Source organism: Argopecten irradians, chromosome 1 (genome assembly GCF_041381155.1).
Source record: "Argopecten irradians isolate NY chromosome 1, Ai_NY, whole genome shotgun sequence".
NCBI lineage: Eukaryota > Metazoa > Mollusca > Bivalvia > Pectinida > Pectinidae > Argopecten > Argopecten irradians.
Window position 1 is genome coordinate 23,594,950 of NC_091134.1, and position 13,293 is coordinate 23,608,242.

General features: G+C 34.1%; 1 protein-coding gene across 1 annotated transcript; it reads right to left on the bottom strand.

The window, feature by feature from the left end:
- Nucleotides 1-477: 477 nt before the first annotated feature.
- LOC138310086 (uncharacterized) lies at nucleotides 478-12,529 on the bottom strand. Its single transcript, XM_069251226.1, has 2 exons — nucleotides 12,213-12,529; nucleotides 478-1,144 (listed from the first exon to the last, which is right to left on the bottom strand). The coding sequence occupies exons 1-2, from the start codon at nucleotides 12,300-12,302 to the stop codon at nucleotides 776-778; spliced, it is 459 nt and encodes a 152-aa protein (XP_069107327.1). The 5' UTR covers nucleotides 12,303-12,529; the 3' UTR covers nucleotides 478-775.
- Between the last annotated feature and the right edge of the window lie 764 nt (nucleotides 12,530-13,293).

Sequence of the window (13,293 nt, forward strand, 5' to 3'; positions counted from 1 at the left end):
ACAATTTTCTTACCAGATATTCAAGCGATACTGTTTTTGTTTTGTGTTTCTGTTTTTAGGTCACCAAGTGACCGATTCTATTCGCCTTTCGTCCGTCTTCCGTCATGTGTTCGTAAAAAATACATTTTCGACTTCTTCTCCAAAACTTCTGAAGCAAATTCAATGAAATGTTGCGGGGTGCTGCGGGACGGGCCAAAAGGGGAAAAATCGACTAAAATTTCAAAAACTCTTCACCACTCACAGATGTGGTAGAATCAAATACTCTTCATCTAGATAGATAATAGATAGAAAAGTCGAAAGGTCTTTTACAAAAATTGTTAATTATATGACCCTGGGGGTCTCGAGACACTTGGACGTTTGCAACACATTTCGAATGAATTCAGCAATGATAATGACGTTATTGAAAAATATATATATATAAAAAAAACCTAATCATCATATATTTATATATTACCAAAAACAACTCGAACAAAGAATATGTATGCAATTATAGAATATGCTGTTTTGATACAAATACTTTCTTTTCTATCAAACCAATGCATTTTAATAAGAAACCGTGTCGTATATCGAACAATTTATTCCTTTATCGATAATAGCTAACCAAAAATCTGAAGCAATATATAAATTAATTGTTTTTATATATACCATGAACTGTGTCAGGATTGTTTGTATTCGTGATTTTGAAATATATTGTTGAATTAAGTTTCCTGGTAATACATAGTTGAAATCTTCACAATGTAGCTTGTCATAATGGTTTAACGAATTCAATCAGTATTCATCTTTTACCGAAACCGCCGAAATAGCTTCCATATGATATTGAATCAAAAGGTCGCTTGGACATCATATGAGAACGCTTGCTTAAACCTTGGTAGGCTGAAACCTGTCGTATCAAATTAAGGAGTAGAGATTTCAGTTCCTGGACGTCACTTCCGGTTATTTTCTCATGGTGCACATGCTCCATTTCCCTGTCCATAGTATGTTCATCAGAAGATGTGTCGTCGATGTATCCACCCTGAACCGCAACTATCATTTGGGGCGGAAGATCATTTGTCGCAACGTATGTGTAAGCTGACTCTTCCATATCGAAGCAGATGCAGAGCTGTTCTGTCTTAGGTGACGGGAAGCAAAGGAACCGACCATCGTCCTGTAAATATAAAATTTTATATTAAAGTCAACGAGATTCAAACTGGGTAACTTAAAATCAAAAGGTCAATGGGCCTGAAGGATTATACGACTACCGACACAATACAAAACAGTCAAAGTATAAAGTAGTGATAATAAATCGTCGATTTATTTGACAACTGACCATAAAAGTAGGTCAAGATCTTTACTTGAATAAGTTGAAGGATTCACCCAAACATGCTTCAATACAAGAACAAACAAACTAAAAAAAACAACATGATTAAAGGAAAACACATATTATGCAATTCAATATTTGCTATGTATATTTATAAAAAACACCAAGAAGTTTACGTGATAGCATCCAAAGGACTTTAAGCAGGTAAAAAAGTATGAAGACCCAAAGTTAGAATGCTATTTCATCCATACATACATGTAACCAGATATAATATACTTTATTACTATACTATTTGAAAAAGTTTGTATCCCATACATTTTCACATTTCTATAATAAAACATGTGTGTTTTCCAGTCCCTAATTGTAGGGATTTTCTTCTTCAATTTACATTTGAACAAATTTGGTAGCTCTTCATGTCAACATGCAACAGGTCAATATCGGGTTTCTTGGCTTCTTGGTTATTTACAAGCCGCTGTTTGAAAATTTTGTTCCGTTTTGACCCCTGTGACGTTGACTGAAGGTCATTCATTTGAAAACAACTTTGGTAGCCAATCATCTACAGGCCTAGTATCAGTATCCTGGGCATTTTAGTATTTGAGAAGAAGTTGTTTAAATGAAAAAATACGAATAGCGGGCGGCGAAGGACGAAGCAGATTTAATTGTGTTAGAAATAATAAGTAAATCAAGATAACTTGGAGGTCAATTCATGTCACAAACAAATCAAAATATACCGTTCATAAAAAATAAGGAATGTAGCACAGGGTCCTGTAGTCATAAAGCAATGATACCTCTTTGCCTTGCACAACATACACGCAACACACCACATACATTGGAGGCCGTCCTTACATGACCATAGCTGTTAATAGGACGTTAATTGAATCAAACAAACAAACAAACCTTGTAGACGTAGAAAAAATATGAAGTTTCTGGTAAAATCACCTAATCTTGATGGTAAATTGTAAGTATTTCAGATTAAAATTAGTCCATGTAGGCCGTAACTAGCAGACAATTTTAAGTGAACATTGCGGTTCAGCTATTTTGAAGTCGTCAAGTTCATTTATTAACGTTGTTGATTTTAACTGACATTAGTGAAATGATGTACTATTGACGCAAGTATAGATTTAAATTTTGAGAATTAATCAAGTTGATTACTTACTATCATCAAAAAAGATATTACACACACGTATTATCTGTACAATTTCAAGATTGCTTTTATGGTAACTGTAAGGATCTCGGCCAATGGAATTACATTGGTCTTCTTCATTTGGTCTCTTAACGACGTATCTATTTAATGCTTTATTTTGGGGCTAAATTTTATTGCTAAATATTTGAACATCTACTGACAACCTGCCAAAGACACGTACTTCACAAAAATTAAACAATATTCAAATTATTCCTTATAAATCAGTCTTATCTCATTTTAGCTGATAGAACTGTTTACCTATTTTTTAGCCAATGTAAAGGGTTGTTACAAACAATATTAATTTATTCTCCAGACTTATTTTAGAAATGTTTTAGCCAAACGAAATGTTTGTTACAAGCGGGAATTAATCTCCAGGGTTCAAGACACCGACGACCGCAATATTCGCGATGTGTTCGTTTTATGAAATGACAGGTGATTGAATTACCTCAAATTAAAATATGGATGTATAACGACGTGATACACAGTGCTCTGAAGTCTTGGGGAGTGTAGTAGTGTTGTTAATTTAAAAAAAACTTCCAAGCTGATATATTACCACTACACACGCAAATCATGATACGCTTTTTCGAAAATCAATTTGTTCTGTCCATCTTCAATTAAATGAAGTAGGTCATCGCTTTTCACAATTTTTATCCACAAGGACACACAACAAAGATATGAGGTTAGGGAAGTAATACATTGTAAAGAGAACTAGTTGTTCAGTGTTATACCGAATGGGAATTATTTTAATGTGGTTATTGTAAAGGGACAGCATGAATTATACAAGCAATTATGTTTATTTTATAACAATAAAATATACTACTGTGATCAAGCTAAATATAATTAGACCTTCATGCAATATATGATAATAAAAACCAAAACTAAATGTATTGTGTGGAACTTATCGCCTGCATATGAGTTTCATAGAAATGATAATAGCTTTTTGCCCGTCAAAACTGAGTGGATTTCATATTGAAGTTTCTATCATATGTTTTAATGCTTACTTATAACACATTTGTCTAGACAATTTCTCTTGCACTACTGCGTCATTTTCAATGAAACTTAACAGTATTGTTGGTGGTCGGGTGGTGTAGTGGTTAAGACACTCGCCTTTCACCTAGCCGGCCGGGGTTAGATCCCCGGCACAGACGTGAAAAGGTTAGGAGTCACCTGCCCGATCACGTGGGTTTTCTCCCGGCTCTCTGTTTTCCTCCCACACTAAGACCCCTCTCGCGCTTACATCCGGGCCATCGAGAGTGATTTAACTAAGTTGTATAACTTGTTTCTCAATCGATATAAAATAAATAAAGTTTATATTTTATATTTATAACAGTATTGTTATGGACTCTGTGTAGATGTGCATGCAGGTTTTTGTTTGTCGAAATAATTTTGGTAGCCATGGTAACCAGGTCACTATACACAGGTTTCAAAATTTGTAAGGACAATTCACCATCGGCTTACAATTGTAATTCTAATTATCAGCAGAGACAGTGCAGAATTTGTCACCAAAATGCTAGATTTTTCTTGTCTTTTCCTAGGTTTATAAGTATTGAACTAGCTTAAACAAATAATATGTATGTTTCCAAACAACATCTACGACCTACGGTTTCGTTTGCATATTAACCAAACTGTTCTCATTCCATAAAAATAACGTGGTGTAATCATGTCGATGTAAAAAGTTAAAGAATTTGTTCATTAAAAGGCGTTATAGACTGAATCGGTCATGAAAGTCGGTACTTGTCGATGCGTTACCTATGCTAACAAATAAGATGTCTCTCTGTCTCTCGGTTTCAATGTTTGCAGATACCCTAAGGCGTTCATTTCTAACCTGTGTCAACCTAGAAATGAATTTCAAAAGCTAGTCAATAAAACATTATTTCATTCCATCAATCATAATATCCATTTACACTTTCGAATCACCAACGCTGATTTCATTTCGACAGTCAATAATTAAATTGTCACTTTTAAACTTGCCCGAGAATAAAGCGATTTAGAGGACCGCTTTGTTTATTTCATTATAATGGAACTGGGCTGGCTATGGCGTTTGTAGTATGTTTCAGTAGAGTATTTCTAAACAAAAAATAGCTTAATTTTGTTTAACTTTCTGTTAATTTGGTAATTCGTGAACGTTCTAGTTTTTATGTTTATTGATAACAAATCACCGATGACAAGGAGACACAAATTGGGATATTAACTTCTCTCTTCTCCTTTCTCCCTTGACGCCGCTTCATTTCTTTTTGCCTTAAGTTAAGCGTTGGTTTCTGTGAGGAATGAGGAAAAGTGGAATTTTCTGCTCCTACTAGACGTTTCTAATATCGACAAAGACATAGACTCGGAGTACGACTTCGGCGGTTTGAGGGGTCATCTCACAATGCATAACAATGCATTATTAACATATCTTTGTTCCTTTCTCGTACAATATAGTTACTTATTCGCTAATTGCGTCACATTTATGGTATCTACATTAAAAAAACTTGTAGTTTTGCAACTTCATAGAAACTACGATAAAACTTATGTGTACATAATCGTGTACACTTATCTCGGGTGAGATGCGTATTCTTTAGCTGGATATAGTATCATATGCTGTTAGGAAGAAATGACTATACATATACGAAAAGATTATGTTAGCTCTGTAAGATATTTCATTTTACCTTTATGATTGACCAATACGAAAGGTCACCGAAGCTTAAGCCATTATGAAAAAAATTGTCTATTCCTCAATGTTTAATTCGATCCAGATATCGTGCGATGAGCTCAGGGGTCGCTTACCGATCACATGGGTTTTCTCGGGGCACTCTGTGGTTTCTTTCCACTCTAAGACCCCCTGCTCGCTTTCATCTGGGCATCGAAAGTGATTTATATAAGTTGTATAACTTGTTTTCGCAATCAATGTCAAATAAAAAACCCTATTTTCATATCGTGCAGACATGTTTTTAAGATTGCACAACCATAACATGGCATAAATAATTGGTCCGTTTTCTAATATAAAGCAATTTAGAGAAACATGTATTATGAAATAAGTCAAACCGAAAGAAACTGGGAAATCAATAAATCAAATCAAATAGCGCTTTTTCAAAATGGAAAAAAAACTTTGAACTCATTTTCAATCAAAATATTTATGTTAACGTTTCCAATGGCATTGGCTCCATTAATCATTTTGTAATAAACATATGATAGCATAATGATAGTACAGTGAGAAAATTGAATCTATTGGTGGGAATTAATGCAAATTTCATGAAAAGAGGTTGAATTCCGATTGAATAGGCTATTAAATTTTAGAAGTTGTCAATGACTTAATGCAGGGATGACAAAGATTAGGAGGAATGAATAGATTATTTGTTGGACAAATGGGCAAAATGTTATTTATAGCTACAACACTATAACCATAAGGAATACTTTTCTTAATTTTGTAGAGATTATTGATATCAAGACAGCGTTATTGTTATAAAACATGGTTAATAACTGAAGCAAAATTAAAACTGTTTAAAAGAATATGCTTTATCATGGTGATTATAAATACTCTTGATAGTACTAATGTATTTGCCATTAAAGCAGTATTATGACTGTGGCTGATGCGTATTATAGAAATAAATAAAAATAAAAAATAATTAAGAAAAGTAACTTTAATAAAGCTTTAGTGAGGATCGAACCCGAGACCATTACACTCTGTGCCTTACGCATTATCGTTTGTCCAGTAAACATTATAATAGTTTAACAACGACAAACTATTCACATCTGGGACGTCCTCGGCAAAATTAAAACATTTTGAGATGATCCTTGAAACAGTCGAAGATCGTCTAGGAGTCCATGTCCGATCGATGATAAATATGTCTACTTCACAAGCTGCCAGTATAGTAGAGAAATTATTGTCTGGAACTACTCAAATCGCTTTTACAGTAATGTGTTTACCTTATTAGATGCATGTTATTGTCTAAATATAATTTCTTCAACTCCTCAGAGGTTATGAATTGCATTTGTTTAACGTGCGTGACATTGGCTTGGGTATGGGTACAAAGCACATGCTGTACCTGCTTAATCGTTTTGATCAACGATTTGGAATTTCAACGGTATCACTCCAAATACTTAACAATGTCGTGAAATTTGTCAATATTTCTTATTATATGTATTACAGGAAATGAAGAACACTAATATATGTCATATTTTGCTTCGTAGTTATGTAACAGAATTAGCCTTAATGGTTTGTCCCTTGAAGGGAGTGGTACGACTGATTTGGCCGTTGTCAGTATAATGTAACCGAGTAGGGGTGTTGTTTGGTGTCTACGGTGGCATGGGTCAGTGATATAGCACCATAAAAAGGGTAAGAGTTTCTCTATACAAGAAGACACAACACGAATACATGCATACCGCAGTATCCCGCAACAAACACCCACACTTCATACACGCAACACACCGCATACATGCGAGGCCGTCCTTTCATGACCCTACCTGTTAATTGGACGTTAATTTAATCAAACAAACAGTAGAGTTTCAATGCGGCCGAAATTAATAGACCACTATATTATGGCAAATGTTATATTTAACAAAACATTGGTTAAAAATAGTGTTCCACTTGGAGTTAAGTATATTAATGCGGATACTTTTGTTCATTCGAAAATATAAAAGATAAAATCCAACCGAATGTTTCAGAGAGCAAGCAATCGTAACGGAATGTGTCACTCGCTAATATTCATTGTTATTAACTGTCAGATGTTACGTTTGAAAATCAAACCAATCTTACCCTTGATGTGTCATTAATATGACAAACATTGACGTCACGAAGGTGACGGGTTTGGGTCATTCAAGTTCATAAGCTTAATAATTCAGAATAACAACACGAAGGCTGACGATGATTCGGCATCCCCTGTGATAAATCGTACGGTTGCTATTGATCATAGAATGTCAATATGTAGTGTTAAACATAATTCAGTCTTTGATCATTCAATTAATAGTACTTAATATTTCTCTTACATCTATATTTGGGGAAATATTTATTAAGTAAGTAATGAAAATAACAATTCCCATGGAAAAAAAAACAAAACAAAAAAACAACAACTATAATGCTACAAGAGAATTTACAATGAAACAGATAAACCAAGTCACATGAATAAGTGCAAAGAAATACCTGACAATGTTAATTAAAACAAGTAGCCACAGTAAGTTGCAATCAACGAGATATTAAACAAAATAATAGAGATGAAAGAGAATCGCAGATTACTAACCAACCCTTAAACAAATAGCCAACTTCTTTCTTAGAATACGTTTGAAAGGTATCTTAGCAAAAGTCCCCACGGGTGTTCATGGATTTGTTTACTTTGAGTACGTGTCGAAGGTATACTGGGAAAAGTCCCTATAGGTACTAATGGATTTGTAAAACAAATTTGGGAATTGGGAAAGAATAGCTTGCCAGCAGCAATGGCTTCGTGTACTCTAATTAAACCTAGAAAAATCTCATAGGGGAAATTTACACCTTTAAAGTGATAAGCGTTACTACCAAAAACGATTATCTTCTAATACCTTGAAGTGAGGGAAACGCGATTCAAATTAGAAAACCTTCCGTGGTACGCGTGGTGGTGCTTTTTGCGTAATCAATATATTTCAATCTAACCAAATTTCTAAAACGTAGTGAGGTCTCAATTTTGAAAATGAAGATGATACTGTACATTGAAAGAATAGGTGAAATTCCTTTACACAGTTCAGTTGCAATATAAATATAGATGATAGATATGGTACAACGTTGTTAAAACACTGCATGATTATGCTTATCATTTTACAAGTCAAAAACGATACTGGCTCAAGTCAAGACCATTGTGTAACAATTAACGTGTATAAATTCTGCTCTTTATGTCTATGCTAGTAAATATAGAATTTCATTTCATATGTAGATCTCGTGTTATCTGTGCGAGTGCCGTCCCGTTTCCACATGAGATGTCTAGTCAATATCAAGGTATTCCTTCAGTACCGATTATCGCATAACCCTTATAGTACAGATCATCATTTCTATGTTCACGCCATCTCCTAATAAAGGCGTACTCCCCTAAGGCTCAGTCATAATTTGATTAGAGAAAAGAAGTTGTTTTGACGGAGGCGATTGGACGCCAAATCATGTCGCTCAGTTCAATAACATGTTCGTCAAAACAGGTGCCAAAATTAAATGAAAGTGGGTATGGGTTTTGTTTGCTTTTTAGCGTACCACAGGTACATGTCCTGGCATCGCTCCTAAAATAAATATGATTAATGATACAATTACAGTGCAACAACATATCGTGTATATTGAAAAGTGAAATGATCATATATGAACGTGTCGCAATGATTTTTGTTTGGGGGGGGGGACCTTCAATCGGCCATACATATACATGGTTATAATTGTATATATTCCACATTAAAATGGATCCGGGCGTGCTAACAAGAAACACCCTCATCGTCCAATTATAAAATGAACTTATTTTCCACACTATCATCAGACGTGACAAACGCGTGAAGAACATTTAGACGTAGAAGATATACTACTCCTTTACTTTTTACAAATAAAGCACTTCAGACCCATCTCAAGACAAATAATAAAAACCAGCATATTCTCAGCGATTAATAATTATAAGAGTTTCAGCAACCGGATACTTCAGGTGATGTATGTATCCTTTAGGGTGACATTAGGCCTGTATGTTCGAAAGTTCAGAAAATTATTCTGTGTAATTAGGGTAATTGGCACGGGGCCGACCGCAAATTAACCCGGCTTGTTTATAATTAGTCCAATGCAGGATTAGGCCTCGGAGTAATTAATCTTTTCAGGTGGTCTATCATTAAACCTGTTGGAATGTCTTTTAACGTTTTTGTCATACTGTTAGTTCTGCTCTGAATAAGCAGTTGTGGTCATTTATGTTTTGTTTTTTAAAATACGCTTTTTCGTTTAATATGGAACACGATTAAAACACTGATTAGAGCAAATACACACTTATATGAGTTTAAATATATATATGTCTAACGGTTAACTGCCCTAATTATCACGAAACTGCTAATCACACCGAGGTTCCATCCCCTGTGACACATTCACAAGGAAAAGCCTGAGGTAACCTAAGCCTATCCCTATTAAACAAAGCTGGTAATCCACGTGTCCCATAAAGGTCACGACTTACTTATAGGACTAATAAGAATAGTATAAACAAAAGCTTTAAATAATTTGCAATCCCAACCTACATACTACTGTGTAAATTGTAACAGGTATTTGTTTTATTTCTTTAAAGGTTACCTCTGTTGAACCTACAAACGAAAAACGTTTTAACGGTCTAAACCACAAACATAGGTATTCGGGGTCGATCTATGAAACAGTGATCCCAATTATTAAAAAAGCGGTTCGCTGTTTGTAATTTTATGGTTTCATAGCAACAATAAATAAAATTTCATGTAATACGGCATGTCAAATGTGCCAAACAGGAGATCAAATTAGAAAAAAAGACAAATGTCTGTAACATACATAAAACTCGTTTCCATATGCACTCCTGGCACGAAGAAACGGAACAGTATGCGGTAACACTGAATTCTGCGGTTTCATTGCTGGGAGTGATCAAATCAAATTATAGACATAGGAAGAGTGGAACTATTGCCAACCACACCGCACTGGTCACAACGGAAAAACCAGTCGTTCCACTCAGTAAATGCTAAGCGCTCAGCAGGAGCAGAAACTACCAATTTCTGACCAATTTCTTGACTAAGGGCAAATAACCCAGAGCCTACCTCACAGCGAAATTTAGTCTCCTATCAAGATCATGCAATATAAGGACAGCAGGGGAATTATATGACCTCATTTTGTCTGATGTGAAGGGACACCCTTTGCCTGGTTAATGTCCGGATTTAGAAACGTATGTAGGTATATCACTAATCTGTTTTGAAACAATTCCAGTTTACCAGTAGTTTTCGTAAGACTAACGAAGGTTTCCTCGATAGTTTTTGTAAGAATATATTACGGGTAAGACCTTTAAATAGAAAGGTAATTTTGTACATGGATTGCAAAACCAGTGCTAAAACTTTAGTGAAAAAACTCGGTGTTCTGTACCGGAAATCGAATCTCGGCCGGCTTTGTGAGAGGCAAGTGACTAAGCTACCAGATCACACGATCATTCCAGTGAAAAGCTTTTGTTCCCATGGAGATAATGCATTAATTATATTGTTTCAATATCCTTTTTAAATAGTCGTAAATGTGTCGTCTTTTGTTTAAATGTCGATTTATACCAATCTATTTATTATTTACATTTCATTGTAATGATGGTCCCAGGAAAATATAAAACATTCAATAACAATTTCATACCCAAAATTATTGTCTTCAATAATGAGTGAAATTAATTGGAAAAATGCTATTTTTGTGGTGTTATAATAAAATCGGAGTGAAAGTAGAAATTGCCATAAAGAGTATTGACTTAATCGCAAGAAATTATGTAGCATGAAATAGCTGTACGTCATGCTAGGCGCTGCGGATCTGCATCCTGCTTTGAAGACAGCATTTTAGTGCATTGATGCATTAACAAGTTGAAGTCAATATTTGAGCTGATTAAATTTATAAAAAGGTTGCACGGTCATGCGTACAGTAATTACAACAAGGGCAGTAACTGTTACCGAATATTGTGTATACACACGTAACGTTGCAGTTCATTGATCCGTAAAATGCATGTACAATGTATCCAGTATAATTTACGCTCCGATTCATCACATTTACTGCAGATTTTGTCATTGTAACTACAAAATTATATAACTCGATCTTGAATTATTCATGATGAGATCAAGGAAGAAATTATTGATTCTAATGAAAATGAAGAAAAACAAACAAGCACAAATAATGTAAAATATTTAAGGTTGAATAAACTTGCTGTAAATGAAAATAACTACTGGTGATCAATAATGTTACTTTAAACATGCCTTTATATAATTTGATTTAATTTCATACAGGTTGGTCTGTAGCTTTAAACCAATTTGATGAAATAATGGCTTAAGCTTAGTCTAATAAACGAACGATATTTTTGAAACAAATTCCAGATAAAAATTATTAACGTATACTTCAATTTAAAAATAAGATTACTCTTTTGCATAAAAGATAATCTTACAACATAAGATATGTAAATTTAGTACATCTAAATTATTATATTATTATGATCCTTTCAAGCCTTTTACGTTGTACTGTGTTCCCTAAAAATATATGTAGCTCTTAAATTTTATTATTATCATGTTATAGCCAACAGCATTGATCGAAGTACGTCCAACTTTAACTCAAAATGTAGATGTTTATACATACTTGTTGTTTTGCCACATTTATATATCTTCACATCAGTAATTACATTTTCAAGCTGTAGAAAAGAATGTTTGTAACGTAAAAGAAAACAACAGATTGGTTTGTTTAATGGAATTCCTAGATAACTATTCAAAATGAAAAACGCAATTATATTATAGATATTACAGGAGAAAACACAAATAGCATGGTTTTTTGAAACAAGTTCAATTTCAAATTTCTATTTGTATGGTTGAGTTCTTCTTGATATGAGAAATAAATCACATGAAATGTTGACACCGTAGAAAAGTCAAAATATTACACAATACTTAATGACATAACGTAGTTACTTCTACAAAAATAAAGAGGAAAAGGTGAAGTAGGATATAAATGCAGTATCCTAATATATATTTGCAAAATTAAAACTATCAAAATTATATAAATAGGCAACAAACCTGGACATACAACGTTTAAAATGTAAATACCTCAATAGCACGTCCAAATCCTAGAAGCACTACATCCGCAAGAACAAGAACTAACCACATCTGTGGCAGCATGGAAATATTTGGGATCATCTAAACTTAGGTCGTAGATAAGAGTCTAAATGATGCGGATTTGAATCGGAAGAATTCCGACAATGATGACGTTTGCTTTAGAACTGAGATGACTGTCGCGTGCTGAGTGGCTTATATACCTTGCCCGTAAGAGATAAAGTTATTGAAGTAACTGTGAATCAATTGTTCAATTACACACTAAAGGATTTTACAATTAACCATTAAAAATTCATCCATCAACCAGTCTCCATTTCGACATTCTGAACTAAAACTGGGCCGATTTCCGGCATACCCGGGAGAGTCACGTGGTCCAATAGGCTGCGCTTCTGATTCATTTCGTGCTCCATAAGCATATTGATCTCCACATTATTCTGCACGTGGTTGTTTGCTATTGTGTCAATGTAGTGTCATGTATATTTGTTAAAATTGTTAAAAGTTTCCTTTATACAGAGCTATGGAATTATTTCCTACTATATCTCTCAAGCTGCTTTGCATAAACAGTATGTTAAATACTGAACAAGGGGTTTTGGTTTGTTTTATGCAAAATTGAGCAGATTTTTTTTTATTTCATACATCATTGTATCAGAGATAAATTCTCCAAATATATAATTAAAAATTGTATATACGGATAACCAAATTAATGAAATATTACTTGGATTCATCTGGCATAAATATATTAATTATAGCAGAATGTACGAGTACTTTTCTGATTCTGAATAAATTACAGACGTCAACCAAATATTGAACACAATGCTAACGTGGGCGATGATTGACTGTCTTAAGATAATGTGTCTTCACGTGGAACAATTTTTCAAATCGTTCCTGACAGGAATTTGGCGTAAACTACTATTAAGGTATGTGTTATTTGATTTACATGTTCTCCTAAACACTCCAGTCTGCTTCATGTTGACGACATCAACCTAGCCATGGTCATTTGGTGCTATACCCTCTGATAGTAATGCAACCATCTAAGCCAAAAAATAACAGGAAATAACTGTTTAGGCATTTTAAA